Raw genomic sequence first — 21,118 nt, 5'->3', positions numbered from 1 at the left:
TGGACGCCCTCCTGAGGTCCAGGTATCAGTGTGTCTGTGCTCATGAAGCCTTGTTTTCTAAAACCTTGTGGATGTGAGCTCTGGTCGGCAGAGAAAAGGTAGAGAGGAGAAAGAAGAAAAAAATCAGAGCCCTAGTCTGTCCCTCTCGCTATAAGAACTCCAGTCCTATCAGGAGTCTCCACCCTCATGACCTCATCTGAAGTTAATGGCCTTCCCGAGTCTAGTCTCCAAGCACCACTGGATTGGGATTAAAGCGTCAACAAGAATTTGGAGGCACACACGCATTCAAGCCCAGCCCCTTGCAGGGCCAAGCAGCCCCGCAGGTGGGGACTTATTACAGCAAGGCTCTGCTGAGGACCCTGGCCCAAGCAGCCCCTACAGTTAACAAGGGAGCAGTGAAGGAGCTGTGCTGCTAACCGGATGGAACAGAACCATTCCTTCAGTGGCCTGGAAGTGCACTCTGTTGACAATCCTAAGAACAGGTGTGGGCCGGGCGGTGGTGGCGCACACCTGTAATCCGAGCATTCTGGGAGGCAGAGGCAGGCGGATTTCTGAGTTTGAGGCCAGCCTGGTCTACAGAGTGAGTTCCAGAACAGTTATACAGAGAAACCCTGTCTTGAAAAAAACCAAATCCAGGGGCTGGAGAGATGGTTCAGAGGTTGAGAGCACAGACAGCTCTTCTAGAGGTCCTGAGTTCAATTCCCAGCAACCACATGGTGGCTCACAACCATCTGTAATGGAATCTGATGCGCTCTTCTGGTGTGTCTGAAGACAGCAACAATGTATCCATATACATATAAATAAATAAATCTTAAAAAAAAAAAAAAAAAAGAACAGGCGCAGGATGCCAACTACCACATACACATCCTTTTTTCCCTTGGATTGGTATAATATTGAGTTTCTCTCTCTCTCTCTCTCTCTCTCTCTCTCTCTCTCTCTCTCTCTCTCTCTCTCTCGACTAGGCTGGGAGGGTAAAATTAGCAATTTAGTAGTCGTAGCAGTAGTGCAGTTGCAGTAGCGGTAATAATAGGAATACTGCAGGCAGGGTCTCGCTCTACGGCCCTAAGTGACCTGGATTACTCTCCGTAGGCCAGGCTGGCCTTGAACTGATAGAGATCTGCCTCTGTCTCCCCAATGCCATGATTAAAGTAGAGTGCCACCATACCACATTCCCTTTTTAGGGAATTTTTAAGGACTGCCCCAATATTAAACTCCAGCTGATGCTTGGCCCCAGGGTACTGGATTACACCTTCCTGCCCGCGAGTCCCCCTGCACCTTCTGGAGAAGAAGGTGTAGCTCTTCACGGAATCCTGGCTCTCAGTGTCAAGAGATGGACCACTTTGCCCCTCCAGACCTCTGGAGCTAAAAGTTTTCGAGCCTTGGGAGTCCGGGGTAACAAGAGAACGAACTTCTTCCATATCTCTCCTCTTCAAACCTAGAAACAAATCGGTGGTCACAATTCGCCCTCAGGACCGTGGACAGTGGCAGCTGGGGGAACTGCTGCAGCCCTATTCAGAATCTTCTAGTATACCCCTCTAGCTCCTAAGGGCTCACTGGCCTTTGCAGGTCGGGGAGGGGCGGTGGATCAGGGTTCCCTGGCCTTCCCATAAATGGTCGCCACTGCAAGGGCCGTCAAGACCATGTGGGATCTAGCCTCAGCCACTGACCTCAGCAGACAGAAACCTTGGTCTAAATCACACCAAGCGTCTCAGAACAACGAAGTATCTAAGAGAAATCGGGTAAACCCAGTACAGGAGTGCGTCACGTTGCCACGGAGACGGTCACGCCTAGCTACAGCCAATCCGAGCCAAGTTGTGCTGACTCCTCCCTTCACTACCCCATTCACACCGCCACTGGACAAATCTCGCTAATTGGCTAATTCGCTACCCGAGCTGCGATTGCCACGGACACCACCAATCCCTCAGCGGGGAAAGCTGGCTCTGCCGCCGCTAATGCTCAAGCCCTTCTGTGGATGCTGGCCTAGCCGGTCAGACCCACTGTGAATTAGCCTCTGGGCTGGAAGCTTCCAGCACTCATGAGGAGAAAGCTTGGGGGGGGGGGAGGGGAAAGACCCTGCAGCCAAGGCTTCATTAGGCCGTCTGATTGCCAAGTTCAACTTTATGCAGTGCGCGCAGCCTGATCCTGGCAGAGGGAGCGACCTCGAGGAGCGGGCCTTTCAGGACAGGGCTGCAGACAGGATGCTCAGGAGCGTATGTCCAGAGGCAGAGGAACAGTGAGTGGCTGGATACCAGTGTGCTGAGGTCCCATGGGCCTTAGGAGGAGGTGCAGAGAGTGAGACTGGACCAACAGACATGATGTGCCAAAATTGTGTTTATATTCATAAATGCATACATGGGCGCTTAGCATACAAAGATCAAGAAGCTGTATTTCCACAGTTTGTCATATACGTTCCCCAGGTATAGTGGAGAATTCATCCCAGCACTTAAGAGGCTGAGGCAGGAGAATCATTCCAAGTTAGAGGGTGGCCCGGACCAGAGTGAGATCTTGCATCATCCCGAGGTCCTATCCCTCCCCAAAAGGAATGTTTTCATAATATGCTAACACTCGTTAAGAAAACCTAGTAACAGTAGCTTTTTCAATTTTGGTGAATCGGTAAACTTGGCAGATTCCAGGGATTGATGACTGGAAACTGATCTCAGGCCAACTTGCTTTCAGCAAATTAGCGGCTTTCCTCGCCAAATGGGTGGCTGCAGAGTGAAGGTGCCTGCTGAGGCGCTGCGGTTGCTATAGCACTCGGTGACTCACTGGCTGGGGGTGGGGCTTCTCTACTAAAACAAAGACTGAAAAGTTAACAAGGAAGACCACTGGAAATCACAAACTGGACCCCATTTTGACATTTGGAACCAATGGTGAGAAAAGTGAAATTCCAAAAGGACTCTGCCTCAGTTGTCTATAAAGTGATTTTAGGGTCTCACAAAACTGGAAGGCAAAAACATACAGGGTACCACTGATGATGTGTACCCATCAATTGGCCTAAGCCCAAAACTGTCATCAGAAAAAGCACATAAATATGTGACATGTGCTAAGTGAAAAATCCCATTGTTTAAAGTGTGTGTGTGTGTATGTGTGTGTGTGTGTGTGTGTTCACTCCTGTTTTGGCCCTTTGACTTTAAGTAACTTAAGACTGACTACATGATGCGTGAAAACGCCAGGGGCTGGAGAGATGGCTGAGCGGTTAAGAGCACTGACTGCTCTTCAGAAGGCCCTGAGTTCAAATCCCAGCAACCACATGGTGGCTCACAACCATCCGTAATGAAATCTGATGCCCTCTTTGAAGTGTATGAAGGCAGCTACAGTGTACTTAACATATAATAAATAAATCTTTTATAAAAAAAAAAAAAAGAAAAGAAAAGAAAAGAAAAGAAAAGAAAATGCCAGCACATACAGAGCCACAGACGACGAGGTAAGGGCAGGCTTTCTGGGCCTATCCCAGCGTCTCTGAGTCAACCGTCTTCAGCAGGCCTGAGCAGCGCCTGTGGGCAGTTCTCATGTGCTGCTGCTGCTGCAAGAATGTAGCCTGTACTCAAGACTGTTGAGTGGTATGAAGGACAATAGGGGCTTCAAAGTCCAGGCTGAAGGTCGAACGGCAGCGCTGTTCTATGTAGAGCTATTCTGTCCCATGGGTCCTCTCAGAGCTTAAACGTTAACTGTCAACCCAAAGGAGGCTGTTTAAGACAGCAAGGCAGTATCCCAAGACCCCTTTTGTACTGTGGCAAAACAAAGCTCAGAAAAGGTTCATAAAGAGTTTACCCACTACATGCACACACCCAATAATTCGTGTATTCTGTTCTTTTCACTATTTGTATTGAAAAATAAGAATGTGGTCATGACCCATTGAACTGATTTGTAAACTCACACTAATGCTCAATCAGCACAACTTGGCAGAGTCAGGACTCATCGCCAGAAAACCTCAGCTTCAGAAAGTATATTCCAGCCACCCTGGGGACAGCCCAGAGGTAGACAGACTTGGTAAGCAACATGTGCGCTCCGTAGAACCGAGTGTGAAATAGGAGATCAGAGTCTGGTTGGGAAAGTATGTCACTAGAGGCAGGACTTGTGGTTTCAAAAGCATGTCACATTTTCAGTTAGCTAGTGCCAGCGCGCTCCCCCTCTTCCCCTCCCCCTCTCCCCTCCCTCTCTGATTGTTGCTCTCATTACTGTTTCTGAGTCATGCCTGTTCTATACTCTCCTCCGTGATGGTCATGGATTCTTCTACCCTCTGTAGCTCTGAGCCCCAAATAGAACGGCAACAGAAAGGTAACAAGATAGCATCTCAGGGTGTGAGGCTTCCCTGACATACAGGAACGTACAAAGCTTGCTCCTAGAGGAATCTACACCCGAGTGGGTGGCTCCTATAAACTAAGGGAATATCGTTAGTAGAAAAATAGCACATCTTTAGTGTGCTAAAGATTGCACGCTACGTATTGGACAGTCAGAACACTGAGACCGCAGAGAGCTGGAACAGTACAAGTCCAGAGTTAAATGACTGTGGGCTCTCACTAGCGCCCCCTAATGGCCGTGCATTGCCCGCGTCTGCTTCTGGCTGGCACTCCCCGCATTCCTCGAGCACTTGTGAGGCTGGCTGCCCCCCCAACCCCCCACCCCGCACCCGCGCCATTTCCTTATGACTGTCAGCAGGGGCGAATGGTTGTCCACGGTGCCTAGCGGCACGGCAAAGCACGCACTGGTCTCCAGGCTCCCTCAGTACCAAAAGTATTGTTACACATTTCAGAGTCCATGCTTGTTGTGTTTAATAAAAATAAATAAATAAATAAATAAATAAAAAGAAGAACGAACCAGGAAGTATTTGATAGAGACAAAGTATTGTGAGGTGGAAGAGGGTGCCTCCGCGGGCCTCTTCCCCCAGAGGTGCCAGCCATAGTATAGTATTCTGTACTATACAGGTATAGAATAGAACTTATTTCGGGTATGGGGTGGCGAGAGAGGAGAATGGGGAGAGAAGAGACAGAGAGGGAAGAGGGTAGGAGGGTGAGGGGCGAAAAGCCCCTTTTATACTGAGTCAGGCATACCTGGCTGTTGCCAGGTAACTGTGGGGCGGAGCCCTGAAGGAATGCCTGCCCCTTGCCCCAAACTTCTCAGCTCACAGGCGCCCTCCCACATTGTCCTTATAACCCTATTTCAGCGACGCTCCCTCCTTTTGCCCCTCTCTTGGTCCACTTTTCTCTTTTTCTCTTTCATCTCTCTTGCTCTTCCTTCTCCTCTCCTCCAAAGGCCTAGTGCAGTCTTCTGGCCATGTTCGTTCGTGTTCTCTCTCTCTCTCTCTCTCTCTCTCTCTCTCTCTCTCTCTCTCTCGGAGAGATGCACATAGACTCATCCCCATTTCTATAATAAAAACCTTCTGCGGGGCAATGCTGGTGCATACCTTTGATCCCAGCACTAGGGAGGCAGAGGCAGGCAGATCTCCGAGTTTGAGGCCAGCCTGGTCTGCAAGAGTTTCAGGACAGCCAGGGCTACACAGAGAAACCCTGTCTTGAAAACACAAAATAAAAACAAAAACCTTCGGTTTAACCATATCTTGGAGCAACCATGTCCTCAATTTGAACCCTAAAATCCGTGGCTAAGCGTTAAAACCGTTTGGACTGCATTAACAGACTACTAGCTTCCTCTAACCCCATGTCATCAGAAAATATCTGACACCTGTACCAAATTTCCCCATTCTGCTGTAACCCACTTACCTGACGTTTCCACCAATGTATTTGAAAAATGCCTTAATTTTGTTCTGTGGCTCTAAATGCTGGTGAAACTTTCTACACTGGAACAAGCAATTTGGGGCAACCTGACGTGGCCCACATTACCAGCCATGGTCATTCATACTTAACTTGGGCCTCTTTGAGGTTTGAACTGTTTTCTGACCACATACTGCTTTCCTGTCCCAGGAAAGTCAAGTCAGTTCCTTCCGTAGGGGGTTAAAAAGGTAAGATAGTTATTGGTAAGGCCTCCTCCACAGGGACTGGCAGCCAGGCCAACCTGGATGCAGGTTAAGTGTTCAGCACAAGAGGACCAGGCTACAAGCTACAGGCTACAGTCACGACCTGGGAGTCACCAAGACCTAGTAGTAGGAAGAGAGAGTGTAGGCATTTTTTTTCTTTTGGGCAAGATTACTGAAGACTGGCTGGTAGAGAGATAAGGAGTAATTGAAACTGACTTCTAGCAGATAGTAACCATGAAAGTGAAACCAAAACTTTTCACTAACAAAATTGAAACTGAAATTAACTAAGTATCTAAGGCTGTGAGATGGTGATACTTCCCAAAAACTATCCTCTAAAATTCTGGACATGAGGAAAACTATTGATTCTCATAAACACTAATGACTTCTATTTCTAATTTTAAAAATTATTTTGTGAGCGCTTGTGCATATGAAAGGGCGCCCCCCCCCCCCCCCGTGCAGGTCAGAGGACAACTTGCAGAGTCAGTTCTCTCCTTCCACCGTGTGCGTTCCAGGAATAGAACTCGGGGTCATCAAGCTTAGCAACAGTTGGTGCCTTCATCCACGGGGCCATCTCCACAGACTCACTAAATAATTCTAAAGTCTTTGGGAAGTCACAGTACTGACCCAAACAACTAACAATTAAGTTTAAAAAAAAAATCTGGTCAATGAAGACACGAATTCAAGTGGTAGTTTTAATTGTATATGAATGTTTTACAAAGAAAAAGTTGAGGGCGCCAAGGGACGATTTACTAGAAAGCGTTTAAGGAAAGGGAATAAAGCTGCAACTGACCTATGGCCTGCTGTCCTGGGCAGAGGACCAAGCTCTTGGCCCTCACTAAAGAGGCAGGTCACCCGTCTAGACCAAAACAGACGACAGGGCCTCCCTCCAAATCGCCAGCTGCCGGCCCCACCCACTGTCAACTTAGCCAATCCCTAGCCGAGGACAGGCAAGGCTCCGCCCAACGAGCTGCAGAGGTCGCCTCCTAGTGGCCAGAGCAAGGACCTCTGCAACTCGCGGCCCCTAGATGACCTGTGGTCGCAGAGGTCATGGGCACCTCCGAGACCGCGCAGCCGCCGTTCGCGCGCGTCGCCCCCGCGCTCTACATCGGGAATGCGCGAGCCGCGAGCGCGACGGAGCTGCTGGTGCGCGCGGGCATCACTCTGTGCGTCAACGTCTCCCGCCAGCAGCCCGGGCCGCGCGCACCCGGAGTGGCCGAGCTGCGCGTCCCCGTGTTCGACGACCCAGCCGAGGACCTGCTGACACACCTGGAGCCCACCTGTGCCGCCATGGAGGCCGCGGTGCGCAGCGGCGGCTCCTGCCTGGTGTACTGCAAGAACGGCCGCAGTCGCTCGGCCGCCCTCTGCACCGCCTACCTAATGCGGCACCGCGGCCACAGCCTGGAACGCGCCTTCCAGGTGCGAGCTGCCAGGGGCGGGTCTTCCGGGGCGGGTCCCACAAGAGAAGGAGCGGTTCTTCCGGGGTGGAGCCTCTGCACCCTGGACTAGCATTCAGGTCTCTCTTGGTTACAGATGGTGAAGAGCGCCCGCCCGGTAGCCGAGCCCAACTTGGGTTTCTGGGCTCAGCTGCAGAAGTATGAACAGACCCTTCAGGCCCAGGCCATCCTGCCCCGGGAACCCACTGATCCGGAGTAAACCGCACAGTTCAGCTGCTGGGTGACCAAGGGTCTACACCGAAAGGAGGTGTTGCCTCCCTCCTTTTTCTACTAGGCAGCTGGCCTCGGGTGTTGCCCTCGGGTGTTGTATACCCTCTTGATGGTAGTACAGGGGTGTCTACTGAATAAGGGGGCGTTTTGTTTATTCATCAGGTTTGGGTCAAATCCAAACCAGCACGTTTTAGGTAGAGGAATTGCGTGAAGGATAGAGTCTGGGAAGCCTATGGACAGTTGATAGGGAGTGACAGACCAGAGTCCTGGCTGCCTGTGCAAGGGAGTACCTGGGTTTGTAGGCAGAACGTCTCTGCCTCCTGAACTTCTTTCTGGTCCCTTAGACATGAACCTAGAGTCTCCCAGCAGGAGTTAATAGGCCCACCATGTTTGGCCTACAGCTGCTATGCCATGGAAGGGAGGCGGTGCAGACGGCAGCTGAGCGACCGTGGTCCGCCGCCCGCCTCCTACCTGGTTGCTTAACCTGTATCAACATCAACGCCTGACCTAACGTTGTCAAGCCACCATTATGTCCCGTGCGTTCCCTTCCCCAGCTGGCGGGCAGGCCCATCCATTGTGTTGATTGCTCTTGTAGTTCAGACACGGCCTCACTTAGACATCTGTTTCCGTCAGAACCCTGCAAATGTAGCCATGATCTAAAGAAGTAGTGGGTGACGAGCAAAGAACAACGTGTGTAAATTACAGAGGTGTGTCCACTGGTTAATCGGTGAATAAATAAGAAAGGGAAGAAAAAAAAAAAACCTGAGTTACTATTTATGGTTTCCCGTTTCTACCCCCCCTGTTCATGGCCTCTGAGGCCTGAGTGGTTTGTCGCATCAGCTTCTTCTTGCAGGTTGTAGTCTGTCACCACCCAACACAATAACCCCTGTTTTGCCCCCTGAAGAGCCTAAAGGGTTTGGTCCTATCCACTTCTGTGCATAAAGACATATTTGGGTCTCTAGGTGGAGGACTCTCCCTTAGAATGAAGAATAAAGGCTTCTTAGCAGAACTCAAAGTTAAGGAGACGTGAGGTACACAGTTCAAGATCAAGACTCAGGGGTGCTGGTAGTAGGCACTACCCTCTCCACTTGCCCCTGCACTTCTGGTTTCTGGCTGTGGTGAACAAGCCACACTCCCTACGCTTTGTATGGAGCACCGGTCCTGTGGGGGTGAATGGCTGATGTTGTCCACTTCCAGACTGCTGCACAAGCTAGCTAATTTGACCTCTGAGCTTCCTCCCCCAGGTCCCTTAAAGGAACCATTGCTCCCGTCCCCGGCAGGCCATGGAAACTGCAGTAGCTTGCAGAGAACGGAGCTTCATGCCCGGGTTTTCACCCCGATTGCGTAGCTGATCCCAGCTCACACCGCCTTCCAAGAGGCCACCGCCCTCCCATCAGAGTAGGGCATATCTCCTGACCTGCTAATTTGACTAGAGTAAGTCACTTAGAAGTGACACAGGTACAAGGGACATAATGCCGAGGTTGAAAGTTATCCGTGGGGTGTATCCGGAACTTTTTATTTCCACCAGCTCAGTGCTTGGAGCTATTCAACTGTGGCTTTGGACTTACCAAGCTCTTCAGTTCCTGCCTCAGGGACTACGTGGCCCCTCTCGAAACACTTCTTCAAGGGCCTTGGGTGTAACACTGACTGTAACCACAAGGGGGCTCTCCGGGTAACTTATCAGTGTTAGGACAGGTTCTTGGGCTGGGCACCATGATGGTGAAGGCATTTGGGGGCTTGGAGTTTGCAGTCTACTGATTCCACAGTGCAAAATGTCCTCTAAGTCTCAAAAGAGCTGCGTTGGCTCCTTATATAACTACGGGGTGGCAGCACACCCAGCCCACGTGGAATAGCTGGATTAAGGCTGCCCCATACCACAACCTCTGTTTGCAGAAGGAAGTATCACCACGACAGAAATGATAAGACCCTGAGGGGACAATTTGAGACTGGGCTAAGGGACCCCCGACAATCTACATCATTTGGACAAAAGGAACCCAGGCTAATAGGACAGTCCAATTGAGTTGAGATTACCTTTGTAGATAATCTGGTAGACAGGTCACTGGACACCTGAAATTAGTGATAACCTTAACTCTGGGTCCCTTTCGTTCTTTTTAATCCAGCTGGCTGCACCCACTCCAGACGATGACAGGGAACTATTGATGCTTTTGTCTCCGCCCCCCAAGTGCTGGAATTCCGAGGGCTTTCCATCAAGCCTGGTCTCCTCCCTCCAATGCTAGTCTCTGGATGGTAGTGTGAGCCCCGGAGTTCCTGCAGAGTCTGAAATGAGGGCTCCAGGAGTAAACTTAAAGGGCAAATGGAGACTTAGCTGTGCCTCTCGCTTGAGGAAGGAGGGCTGGATCACTTACACTTGAGGAGACTGAATCCAGACAGCTGGGCACTCCCCAGAAGTGACACCACAGCCACACTCTCAGAGCAGGAGACAGTGTGTCTCTCCAGAATATTCCCCCAAGCTTTAAAAGTCCCTATCCTTCAGAATCTGTCCCTGCTTCCTACAGATAGATAGCAGGACCCCTCTATTCACACCTTGTGTTGGTCCTGGTATTGGACAGCTCAGTCTTGCAATGGTCTTGCTGCACTAGCCAGTTTTGCCCCTGCAGCCCTCACACTGGAGCCTCTTCACTCCACACACAACTCGACAACAACAAAAACCCGATCCTAAAACACAGCCAATGCAACTGACAGCTTCTTTTTATGCCTAATTTGAATCCAAATAGCCACCTGTATGGGCGACGTACTTGACAGCCATGCATTTTTCCAAGCCGCTTTGCACCCCATGGCTACTGCCCAGGCCAACTGGAGAACTGCAGGAGAATCGCAGCAGAGTAACCACACGAATCGTTCCCGGAGTCTGTAGACCGACTGGAAGGGGTGTCACCTGCGTCCCTGGGAAAGCGACGGTCCCGCCTCCAAGATTAACCCGCAAGCCGTAGCTGCAGCGCGCAGGCTGAGGACGCACAGCCTTCCCGGGCAGGCGTCCTGCCTCGCGTTCTGCTCCGCCGCTCGCGGCGTCTCGGTGCACAGGCCCGGGGCCGCACACAGCGCCCCCGGTGGCTGCCGAGCCCAGGCTGAGCGGGGCGGCGCACGGCGCGGGGACGGGCCGGGCGGCTCCCGGAGCGACTTCCTGTTGTGCCCGCGCCCCGCCGTCACCACCGCCACCGCCGCCACTGCCACTACCACCGCCACCACCACCGCCACCACCGCCTGGGCCCCTCGCCCACTGCCCGCGGCCTGCAGCGGCCGCCGCCCATGGATTTCACCTAGCGCCGGTGGTCATGGCGGCGCAGTGCTGCTGCCGCAAGGCGCCCGGCGCCGAAGCCGCGCCCGCCCGCCCGCCGCCCGAGCCGCCGCCCGCCCTGGACGTGGCCTCGGCCTCCAGCGCGCAGCTCTTCCGCCTCCGCCACCTGCAGCTGGGCCTGGAGCTGCGGCCCGAGGCGCGTGAGCTGGCCGGCTGCCTGGTGCTGGAGCTGTGCGCGCTGCGGCCCGCGCCCCGCGCGCTCGTGCTCGACGCGCACCCGGCCTTGCGCCTACACTCGATCTCGTTCCGCCGCGCCTCCGCCGCCTCCGGGTCGCCCTGCACCTTCGCCTTCCCTGCCCCGGGGTCGGGGCCCCCGCTGCCCGCCTTCGCCGATGCGCCTGGAGCGGAGTCTGCCGGCTGCCCGCTGGCCTTCAGGCTGGACCCGTTCACCGACTATGGCTCCTCTCTGACCGTCACACTGCCTCCCGAGGTGCAGGCGCACCAGCCCTTCCAGGTCATCCTACGCTACACCTCGACCGACGCCCCCGCCGTGAGTCCCGCCCGGGTGGGCATCTGGATGGTGGGTGGTGAGCAGGGCTCTGAAGGCACCCCTCGCTTCACTGCTGGGTCAGCTGCACCCCGCTCCTGGGACACCTGCAGAGAGCGAGGGGCAGCCTGGACCAAGAGTCCGCCCCAGGTGGCCGCGGTAATTCCCAGATGTTGCCTACAAGTTCTTGGGACCTTTGAGTAGAGCCCCAGGTCTAGACCGGTGGACAGTGGAGACACTCAACAGTGTGTTTCTCGGGGGGGGGGGTGCGGGGGAGAAGGGGAGAACGACGACTTCCCGTCTTGTCCCGGTATCTGGGTACAAGAGCAGCTTCTGATGGGGCTCTGCTAAGCCAGCTCTAAGAGTCCAGCATTGAGGGCTGTTCCGGGAGTGCCTGATACAGAAGGGCCACCCTATGACCTGGACCTTCCGCGGGCTTGAGGACACCCGGGTGGAATGAGGGACAGTGGGCGACAGACAAGGCCTTGTAGGCTGTGAGGCGTGGCTTTGGGCTCCCTATGCTGTATTGTGACATGCTGGGGCAGGTGTGCTCCACCTCCCAGTAGACACACAGGGCTTTGCTCAGGCTTTCCGCACAGGGCACCCACCATCCCACAGGCCCCGATGGAAAAGCAACGGATGTAAAACTAGTGTTGGGGCAGCAGGGTCAGTGCGCACGGAATCGCGCTGGACTTTTGACTCCTGAAGCATGGTTCCTCCCTCCAGCTCCCCAGGTAGGAGAGAGTGCTCATGTGATATCTACCATGGATACAACAGAGCTCAGGCGGCAGCTCTGCGGGGGCCCCTGGAAGGTCCATCTGCTCCCGCCTGGGGAGCCCAAAGGAACAGGCCAGGCGCCACCAAGGGACAAGCTGACATCTGGGCAGAAAAAGACCAGATGGGATTCACATGTGTGGGCTTCCTGCACTCTCCCCTCGAGGCCTACCACCTCTTCCCAGAGTCCCTGCCATGCACCTGCAACTAGTCAGCAGGGCTCAGCCCTCTGCCGGCTGTGGTAGTGTGGGGCACCTGCAGATGCCAGGCCTGTTTCTTAGCATGCCAGGTGAAAGCTGATGAGTGAGCCACTTCCTGGCCACCCCTTCGAATGCAAGCTGTATGTGTTTGCTCTGCCATTAGCAGCACAGTGGTGGCAATGGAGCCCTCACTGCTGTAACAGATGAGGCCATGGGACAAGGGGGGGCCTGGTATATGGGGGCTGTGGTTGCTCCAGACAGGGGAAGCTGCAGAGTCCTGTAGTCTGGATGGCTCCAGGGTAACAAAGCTGGGAGAAGATTGGCCTCTCACCTCAGGCACCTGCTGTTGTTACTCCTGAGCATTGAGGAGCTCAGAGCTCACATCCCCATCCGCCCTGTGCCCAGTGAGGATGCAGACGGAGCCATCTAGATTTCCCAGGAGGCCCTGACAGCGGATCCAACTCTAGGGGTGGCAGTTTAGAGGTGCTGTAGATTCTAGGGCCCCTCTGCACCCCAGGCCTTCATTCCCACCCCAGCAAGAACAGTTTTTTCTTGCCCTACAGAATCTGAAGTTGGTTAACCCATTCCTTGGCCGCCAGCCCCAGGGCAGGCGACTCCCACCTCTAAGGTAGAATTATTGGCCCCACCTGGCCTGCTGGAGCCAAAGCAGGGTTGTGGAGGTATAGGGTAAGAAGTAGGCAGCGCCTGAGGGTTCGGTGGAAGGGCAGGTGGAAGCGCTGCCGCGTAGCTGATGGAAGAAGGGAGAGACTGAACGGCATTTGGGAGCCTGTCCTCCCAGAGTAGACCAAGAGCCCACCGGTAACAGGATCTACTGCAGGAACGCTCCTCCATTCAGGTCCCTGGGTCCCACGCCTCTGGAGGCTGCATTTAAGTAGCTCCCCAGCAAAAGAAAGAAAGACACATCTGCAGGTTTGCTATGGGAGCAGACAGTGCTAGGAAGAGGCCCAGGAATGCTAGCAGACGCCTGACCAGGTCTACATGGCAAGCAACCCACTCAAGTCTGTGACCTGGTGACAGGCAGCCTTCTGGGTGTGGAGTCTGTAGGGGAAGGATCTCTGGATCCGTTGAGATGGGGATCTCCCCCAGATTTGGGGTCTGTGAAGTAGGCATACCCCAGGTCTGTAAGGCAAGGTATTACTCATCTAGGTTTGAGACTGGGAAAGGCACGTCTAGGGTCTATGTGCAGACAGCTCTCTGACCCTGGGATCTGTGGCATAGTCCTCCCCACCCCCATCCCCACCCCAGGTCTGGGGTCTGTCAGGGCAGGCATTCCCACACAACTCTGAGGTCTGAAAGCAGGCATCCTGTCCAGGTCTGGGATCCAGTGGATCAATAGCGCGCGCGCGCACACACACACACACACACACACACACACACACACACACACGGTCTGGAGTCTGTGGAGCAGGCACCCCACCACACACTACCTCCCCACATCTGGGGTCTGGAGGTATCAGCATGGGCTCTGTCCCCCGTGATGACAGTCAGTCTTGACTGCACACACTTGTCCACTCAGAGAAGTGTTTGGGTATTTCCTATCTGTGGCGCCTAAGAGGATACTCGGCCCTTGATAACCAAAGTGGAAAAAGTCACTTTGTTTCAGCAGTCCTGTGGTCCTGGTAGAGGGCAGTGTGGGGGCAGACATTACTGTGAAGCTGGAGCTCCTCTGTGGGGGCGGGACCTGACCTGGTCATCTGAAGATTCAGACTGTCTCAACAGCCATGGCTGGGAACGAGATTGGCTAGGCCAGCGACCTTGGCCCCGAGACAGGGCAGGCTGCAGGAGGGTGGGAGTGGGGGGGGGGGAAATTACTGGGAACTGCTCTTTGCTGCAGCCCCTCCCTCTAGGCTCTGGCCTCAGAGGCCCCCCCCCCTTGACACTCCTGTCATATCAGAGCATATCTAGTCTCTGTTGTAGCCCCACAGATTGACCAGCCCCGCGACTGACTCCCTCTATACCAATGTAAGGAAGCTCTGGTTTCCCATACTTCCCTGTATTCAACCCTCCGTGTCCCTTTGGAAGTTCAGCTAATACCATGGTGGGCATTTTCCTATTTTCCCAGGCAGCGTGATATTATGGGGGGCCAGATCCAGACATGTGACTGGTCTGGAACAAGGCTGGCGTCCGGCACACACACACTGTATTGACAGTTCCTGCCAGGGGAGGGGAGTGAGTGTACCAGGTGGGCAGGTGATGCAGTTGCAGGAGCAGACATGGGCCTGTAACGAAACAGCAAGGGCCCTTCTCAGTACCTGGTCCCCCAGGCTCCGCACCTAGAGCCCTGGGCTAGGTGACAGTATCTGCCTGTGTTTCGCCTTGCCTACAGATCTGGTGGCTGGACCCAGAGCTGACCTATGGCAATGCCAAGCCTTTCGTCTTCACCCAGGGCCACTCAGTGTGTAACCGCTCCTTCTTCCCGTGCTTCGACACGCCCGCGGTCAAGTGCACCTACTCAGCCGTTGTCAAGGTCAGGACCACCGCTTGGGGTTGTTTCTGCCCCCTGTGGGCATTGCCCGAGGTTGGAGCCTGCAGATGGCCACCCACTTCTGTACTCCTCTTGCCAACCTAGGCTGGGGTCCCAGCTGCTTAGTGGGACAGTCATGCAGAGAAGTCAAAGACAGGCCTTAGAGGGGGCCAAGTGAGGGGACCAGGGTACAGCACTGAGGAAGAGATTCTGCCTGATAATTGGATTCCAAGACCTCTAGACCTTCAGGAACTTGGGGGAGATTCTTGAGTTATAGCCAAAGCATGGCAGCTTCCAACTGGAGCAGATTTAGGGTTCTAGTGTGTGGTCCTCTCAAGGGGACACAGTTCCTAGACCGAACCTGTGAGAGTATCTGATAAGAATCTGAGGGCTTCCTCCGAGATGTGGAATTCCCTGACCTGGGTTGTGGTGGTCACTCCTGGGGGATAGAGGGGCTCCCTGATGGGACCATAAGATCTCCTGTCACAGACAAGGGGTCCTCTGACCTGAGTTGTGGAGTCCCCTACTAAAAATGAGGTTCCCTGGGAGTTGTTGTATGGTAGAGCGCCAGTCCTCAGCCCAGCCCATTGCAGGCCCCGTTAGGGGTACAGGTGCTGATGAGTGCGACTCGGAGCGTGTACGTGGAAGAGGAAGGCCTCTACCACTTCCACATGGAGCACCCAGTACCCGCCTACCTCATAGCCCTTGTGGCCGGAGACCTCAAGCCAGCAGACATTGGGCCCAGGTAAAGCCCCTCCTCATCCCGCTACACTGTTCTGGTCACCTGAGCCTTAGGAAGAGCCCAAAAGTCTATGCCCACTGTGCCTCTCCACCCACCATCTTCAGACATAAAACTAACTGACCCATCATCCAGTGTCCTGCCTAGCGGTCGGTCAGCACTCCTGGGGCTACCCCACAACCAGCTGTCCCCTCCTGTCCTTCCCAGTTCCTTCATTTCATTGACAGAAGGATCGGAATTCACCTTGGGTTCCTTAAGCAGCTCCCCTACCTGTTGAGGGAAGGAGCCCCATCCAGGGAGCAGGGCCAGACAAGGCAGAGGGAGATCTACGGGGTAAGGAAGATCTGGGCTTTTCGGCCTCAGTCCACCTTCTCTGCCTTGTGATAGGAGCCGTGTGTGGGCTGAACCGTGCCTCCTGCCCACAGCCACCAGCAAGCTATCGGGTGCCGTGGAACAGTGGTTGAGCGCAGCAGAGCGATTATATGGGCCATACATGTGGGGCAGGTATGTCTGTCTGTGGGGCAGGCATCTCTGTCTGTCTGTCTGTCTGTCTGTGGGGCAGGCATGTCTGTTTGTGGGGCAGGTATGCCTGTCTGTCTGTGGGGCAGGCATGTCTGTTTGTGGGGCAGGTATGCCTGTCTGTCTGTGGGGCAGGCATGTCTGTCTATGGGGTAGGCATGTCTGTCTGTCTGTGGGGCAGGCATGTCTGTCTATGGGGTAGGCATGTCTGTCTGTCTGTGGGGCAGGTATGTCTGTCTGTCTGTCTGTGGGGCAGGTATGTCTGTCCGATCCTTTTCCTAGCTGGCTATAGTCTTTCCTCCAGAGTAGTAGGTGGGGATAGACTGGGAACTCCTTGTCTGAGTTCCCTGTCCTCTGTCTCCTGGAGAAGAAGGGGCACCGCAGGGCTGGATTTCCATCCCAAGCAAAGCATACATACATGTGTGGGCTTGGTGAGCCATGGTCAGAGCCCCTCCGTTCCTCACCCCACACCTATGGGTACAGATACGACATCGTCTTCCTGCCGCCCTCCTTCCCCATCGTGGCCATGGAGAACCCCTGCCTCACCTTCATCATCTCCTCCATCCTCGAGAGTGATGAGTTCCTGGTGATCGATGTCATCCACGAGGTAGCCCACAGCTGGTTCGGCAATGCTGTCACCAACGCCACTTGGGAGGAGATGTGGCTGAGTGAGGGCCTGGCCACCTATGCACAGCGCCGTATCACCACGGAGACCTATGGTATTGTCTGGGGCAGCTGTGGCAGGGGTAGAGGCCTGGGGTCCTCCTAGGCATCGATTACAAAGGGCCCGGAGCCCTGCCTAGCCTCCAGGTTGGCGGTGTCTAGCGGTCTCTGGGGTTGGGTAGGGTAGAGTAGCTACCCTGCTCTAGGGCCTCCAGCCTCCCTGACCTCTGCCTTCACTCTGACTCCACTCAGGAGCTGCCTTCACCTGCCTAGAGACAGCCTTCCGCTTGGATGCCCTGCACAGGCAAATGCGGCTTCTTGGGGAAGATAGCCCGGTTAGCAAGTTGCAGGTCAAGCTAGAACCAGGTACTCTCCGCTCCAGGATCACCCTGGGAACCCGTACAGGGCATCCCCAGGCCCTCCTTCCCCGCCGTTCACTGGCTTGCTGAGGCTTCTCTACCTTGCCATGCCTGAATTCCTTCCAAGGCCAGCCTGGGTGTCCATAGCCCCCAGGGAAAGCCCTTCAGGTGCCTCGACCCACCATAGTCCCCCAGGGTCTGAGAACTGGCTTCCATGGAGCGGAACAAACTCCATCCTTGTACCCAGGATGTTGATCCTCATGTGAGGGACTGTGGTCCTCCCGGTTGCCCGATCCTCGGCTCTAGACTGCTGGCCCAGCCCCACGATGTAGGACACGAGTGTCAAGTTGCATCCCAGACATGGTGTTTCCCTGCAGGAGTGAATCCCAGCCACCTGATGAACCTGTTCACCTATGAGAAGGGCTACTGCTTTGTGTACTACCTGTCGCAGCTCTGTGGCGACCCCCAGCGCTTTGACGACTTTCTCCGCGTGAGTATATGAGCCATACCACCTCCTGTCCAGAACTTCTTCCAGCTGTCAGAGTTCTCCTTCTCTGAGGAGAAGGGGACTTGGGGACCAGATTGGGACGTGGCCTGCTGAGGTACTGTCTCCTCCTCCTCCTACCCTTTCAGCAGGGCCTGTGGGCCACCTGGACTATTGATGCACATCTTTAGATGTCTCGATGTGCCAACCCTGCTCTGCGAGAGCTGAGCCTCCCCAGCCTTCCACATCTGCTAAGGCCATGCCTCTCATCTCACAGGCCTATGTGGAAAAATACAAATTCACCAGTGTGGTGGCCCAGGACCTGCTGGACTCCTTCTTGAGCTTTTTTCCTGAGCTGAAGGAGCAGAGCGTGGACTGCCGGGCAGGTGAGGCTGTCAACCACTGCTGCACGGTGTGGGCTCTAGGTCAGGATGCCGCAAGAGTAGAGAGCAGGCTGGACCTCCAGTCTAAAGGATCAGAGCAGGGAGAGGGGGCAGGGGCTTCCTAGAGGATGTCACCCCTGGGCTAAGCAGGCCAAGCTAAGCAGCCGATAGGGAAGGGTCATAAAAAGAGCCATGCTCCTGTTGGCATTAGCCCTAGAACTGGCTGACCCTGCTTGTGTGTAGTAGGGGGTCTCCTGAGGATCTGAGGACCTGGAGATTAAAAGAAGCACTGGAGGAGCTATCCTTGGGAAACTACAGTTCACTAGAGGGCTTCAGAGTCTAGGAATGGTGACCCTAAGTTTTAGAAGGTATATACTGCTCTGTGGGGTTGGTGGGGGTCCTCAGAGCCTGATACTTCACAGAGCAGGAACAGGACACTGCAGAGCCTTCTCTGCCCCAGTGATTGATATATACATATACATACACATACACATACACATATATGACAGACATGTAGCAGGTGGAGATCCTTTGGTCACCAACCCAAGCTTTCTGGCCTCCCTGTGCCCTTCATAGGAGCCCTAGGGGACTGCTCATTGCTTTTGGGGACTCTGGGTCCTAGAAGAGACCACCTGCCCAGGGTTACCCTTGGGCTTGGAGTCTCCCTGGCAGGCTGCTCTGGTGGGCCCTCCCCAGCCTAGGCAGGGACCCCAGGCCTGGTCTTCCTGCAGGACTGGAGTTCGAGCGCTGGCTCAATGCCACAGGCCCCCCACTGGCTGAGCCAGACCTGTCTCAGGGGTCCAGCCTAACCCGGCCTGTGGAAGCCCTTTTCCAGCTGTGGACCGCAGAGCCCCTGGAGCAGGCAGCAGCTTCGGCCAGCGCCATCGACATCTCCAAGTGGAAGACCTTCCAGACGGCACTCTTCCTGGACCGGCTGCTGGATGGATCCCCGTTGCCCCAGGGTGGGTCCCCCGACCGGTCAACAGGGTAGCCTGGGGAAGGGATGTGGCTCCAGCACAGCCCTGACCTGCCCACCACCCCACAGAGGTGGTGATGAGCCTGTCCAAGTGCTATTCATCTCTGCTGGACTCCATGAACGCCGAGATCCGCATCCGCTGGCTGCAGATTGTCGTCCGCAACGACTACTATCCTGATCTTCACAGGGTCCGCCGCTTCCTGGAGAGCCAGGTGCGACCATATGCCTGGCCTGACTGGGGGTGGGGGAGGGGTGGGACAGCATCGGCACTGCTCAGCCCTTATAGCCCAAACCCTGAGACAGCCTAGAGGAAGAGGAGAGGGTGAGACTGACTGGAGGCACGGTAGCATGTGGATCCAGGCCAAAGCTGTCCTGAGCATCTGGGGCACATCTAGATCTGGGTGGTAGAGGGTATGTGGGGAGCCTGCTAGTGTGACCCCTGGTGCCTTCCACAGATGTCGCGCATGTACACCATCCCACTGTACGAGGACCTCTGCACTGGTGCCCTCAAGTCCTTCGCACTAGAGGTCTTCTACCAGACCCAGGGCCGGCTGCATCCCAACTTGCGCAGAACCATCCAGCAGATCCTGTCCCAGGGGCTAGGCCCCAGTGCTGAGCCCAGTGCCGAGTCCAGCAAAGAGCTGGGTGGTGCGGAGGCAGACTCGAACCCAGACTCGCCAGCCCTGCTGCTCGGGGACGAGGCCCCCAGCAGCACCATCTCTCTCAGGGACGTCAATGTGTCTGCCTAGCCTTGATGGTGACTGACCCTCGACCTCCCAGACACCACGATTGTGCCTTTAGTGGTCCGGGCCGCCATGACTGCGCCTTGGCTCTGGCCACGAGCTCTGCCCGGGACCATAAACCCCTCCCACTGGCTCCAGGCCAGGGGCAGGGGGTAAAGGATCTTGAGTCCATTGATGCCCGTGGACCAGGGCCCACCCTGAGTCTGCTCTCTTGCACTGCAGGCCCCAGGGATGGTCTGTATGCACTATGCCTCCTGTTTTAACACTGACAGCCATGCCTCACCCTGGAAGCCAGCATCTGCTGACACTGCCCTGGGGACAGTGACCCTAGCAGTCCCACAGCAACAACCACAATGTGCCTTACGTGTGCCAGAGACCCAGGATGCATGATCCTGGAAATGTGCTTTCCTGAAGAGCCCTGTGTCTGGTCCCCGAGCTGGAAAGCCTTGCTTGACAGACAGAAGACAGAGGGGCAAGGACACGGGCATTCCATCACTGTCGGGACAGGAGACAGAGGGAGAGGCTAGACCTCTCAAGCAGGCCTGTCTCTGCACTAGGAGTCTAGGACCCAGAGGTACAGGGAAGGATGACCTGTCCTTGTGGTGACCTGGGTACCATTGGTGCTCTCTGTGCCTGCCTGCTGGGAGAGACACCAGCCTGTGAGCTTCAGCCTGGGACAGCTGCAGCAGGAACCATGGTGACTGTCCCATTAAATCTCCACTCAGCAGATCTGACCACCCTTCCTGTGTGTCACTACCCTGCCTTTCACACCTACCCAACTGCCAGGGTTAGGGCTGGAAGAGATGAGAACTGGTCACAGAATCATGGTCATAGCCGGTCCCAACAGACGGACCTCAATAGAGGTGGGAACCTGACCCTGAAGGCTCAGACGGGGATGGGGGAGGAGGGGGGAAGGTGGCCCCTTGTTATTCTCAGCTCCTCAATCAGACCTTCAGGACCCTAAAAAGGATTTTTGTCACTCTCATCTGGACTTTGATCTCTGTGACTCTACCCATACTCTGTCTCTTATCAATGGGGCAGCCAGGCCTCCAACACTAGAGTTGGATAGAGGCGTGAGTTACAGGGATTCGTGGGAAATGCTGAGCCTGGACTCCAGTATGGCAACCTGTGGTTAGCTGTCTCAGCTCACCAAAGGTCCATATGTCAAGTGGAGCCACTCCTTGTGGTCACTCATAGACGAGCTGGTAACAGAGCCACCGTTAGGACCATTTGGTACTCTGCAGTCTCCAACTTTGGCAGTGTACTGTGACATGTCTTTTGTCACAAGCCACTGCCAGACTCAGTCACAGTCCTCTTCCCACGGGGTTACAGGAAATGGTAAGCTGAGTAACTTG

The 21,118-nt window shown here is 54.9% G+C and overlaps 3 protein-coding genes across 6 annotated transcripts in view; 2 read left to right on the top strand and 1 right to left on the bottom strand.

Moving 5' to 3' along the window:
• Ankmy1 (ankyrin repeat and MYND domain containing 1) overlaps window positions 1–7,324 on the bottom strand; it is a 52,212-nt gene extending 44,888 nt beyond the window's left edge. For 2 of the 3 annotated variants that reach the window (XM_052192100.1, XM_052192102.1), the window contains exons 1-2: window positions 7,238–7,321; window positions 1,276–1,435 (exon numbers count right to left, since the gene is read on the bottom strand). In XM_052192100.1, coding sequence (XP_052048060.1) covers window positions 1,276–1,418 — 143 coding nt within the window. In that variant the 5' untranslated portion in view covers window positions 1,419–1,435; window positions 7,238–7,321. Of the gene's footprint in view, window positions 1–1,275; window positions 1,436–7,237 lie in introns of all 3 variants that reach the window. The other variant, XM_052192101.1, reaches the window with a different exon arrangement.
• On the top strand, window positions 6,955–8,396 carry Dusp28 (dual specificity phosphatase 28). Its single transcript, XM_052192105.1, has 2 exons — window positions 6,955–7,387; window positions 7,502–8,396. The coding sequence occupies exons 1-2, from the start codon at window positions 7,019–7,021 to the stop codon at window positions 7,622–7,624; spliced, it is 492 nt and encodes a 163-aa protein (XP_052048065.1). The 5' UTR covers window positions 6,955–7,018; the 3' UTR covers window positions 7,625–8,396.
• A 2,278-nt stretch (window positions 8,397–10,674) lies between these two features.
• Rnpepl1 (arginyl aminopeptidase like 1) lies at window positions 10,675–20,748 on the top strand. 2 transcript variants are annotated; one of them, XM_052192530.1, is made up of 11 exons: window positions 10,675–11,441; window positions 14,820–14,900; window positions 15,491–15,642; window positions 16,024–16,140; window positions 16,639–16,874; window positions 17,071–17,184; window positions 17,555–17,667; window positions 17,939–18,047; window positions 18,776–19,006; window positions 19,090–19,232; window positions 19,476–20,748. In XM_052192530.1, the coding sequence occupies exons 1-11, from the start codon at window positions 10,929–10,931 to the stop codon at window positions 19,767–19,769; spliced, it is 2,103 nt and encodes a 700-aa protein (XP_052048490.1). In that variant the 5' UTR covers window positions 10,675–10,928; the 3' UTR covers window positions 19,770–20,748. The 2 variants fall into 2 exon arrangements, with proteins under 2 accessions (XP_052048490.1, XP_052048489.1); XM_052192529.1 differs by having other exon boundaries at window positions 10,680–11,441; window positions 14,760–14,900.
• Window positions 20,749–21,118: the final 370 nt, after the last annotated feature.

This window comes from Apodemus sylvaticus, chromosome 9 (assembly GCF_947179515.1).
Source record: "Apodemus sylvaticus chromosome 9, mApoSyl1.1, whole genome shotgun sequence".
Taxonomy (NCBI): domain Eukaryota; kingdom Metazoa; phylum Chordata; class Mammalia; order Rodentia; family Muridae; genus Apodemus; species Apodemus sylvaticus.
Note: the sequence above shows the minus strand (reverse complement) of the source record. Positions and strands in the feature narration are given on the sequence as shown.

Bases quoted from the DNA above. Each gene is read 5' to 3' on its own strand.
- Dusp28 (XM_052192105.1), top strand. From the start codon at position 7,019: ATGGGCACCTCCGAGACCGCGCAGCCGCCGTTCGCGCGCGTCGCCCCC. The intron at 7,388-7,501 runs GTGCGAGCTGCC...TCTTGGTTACAG, and splicing joins GCCTGGAACGCGCCTTCCAG to ATGGTGAAGAGCGCCCGCCC.
- Rnpepl1 (XM_052192529.1), top strand. From the start codon at position 10,929: ATGGCGGCGCAGTGCTGCTGCCGCAAGGCGCCCGGCGCCGAAGCCGCG. The intron at 11,442-14,759 runs GTGAGTCCCGCC...CCTTGCCTACAG, and splicing joins CCTCGACCGACGCCCCCGCC to ATCTGGTGGCTGGACCCAGA. The intron at 17,668-17,938 runs GTGAGTATATGA...CTCATCTCACAG, and splicing joins GCTTTGACGACTTTCTCCGC to GCCTATGTGGAAAAATACAA.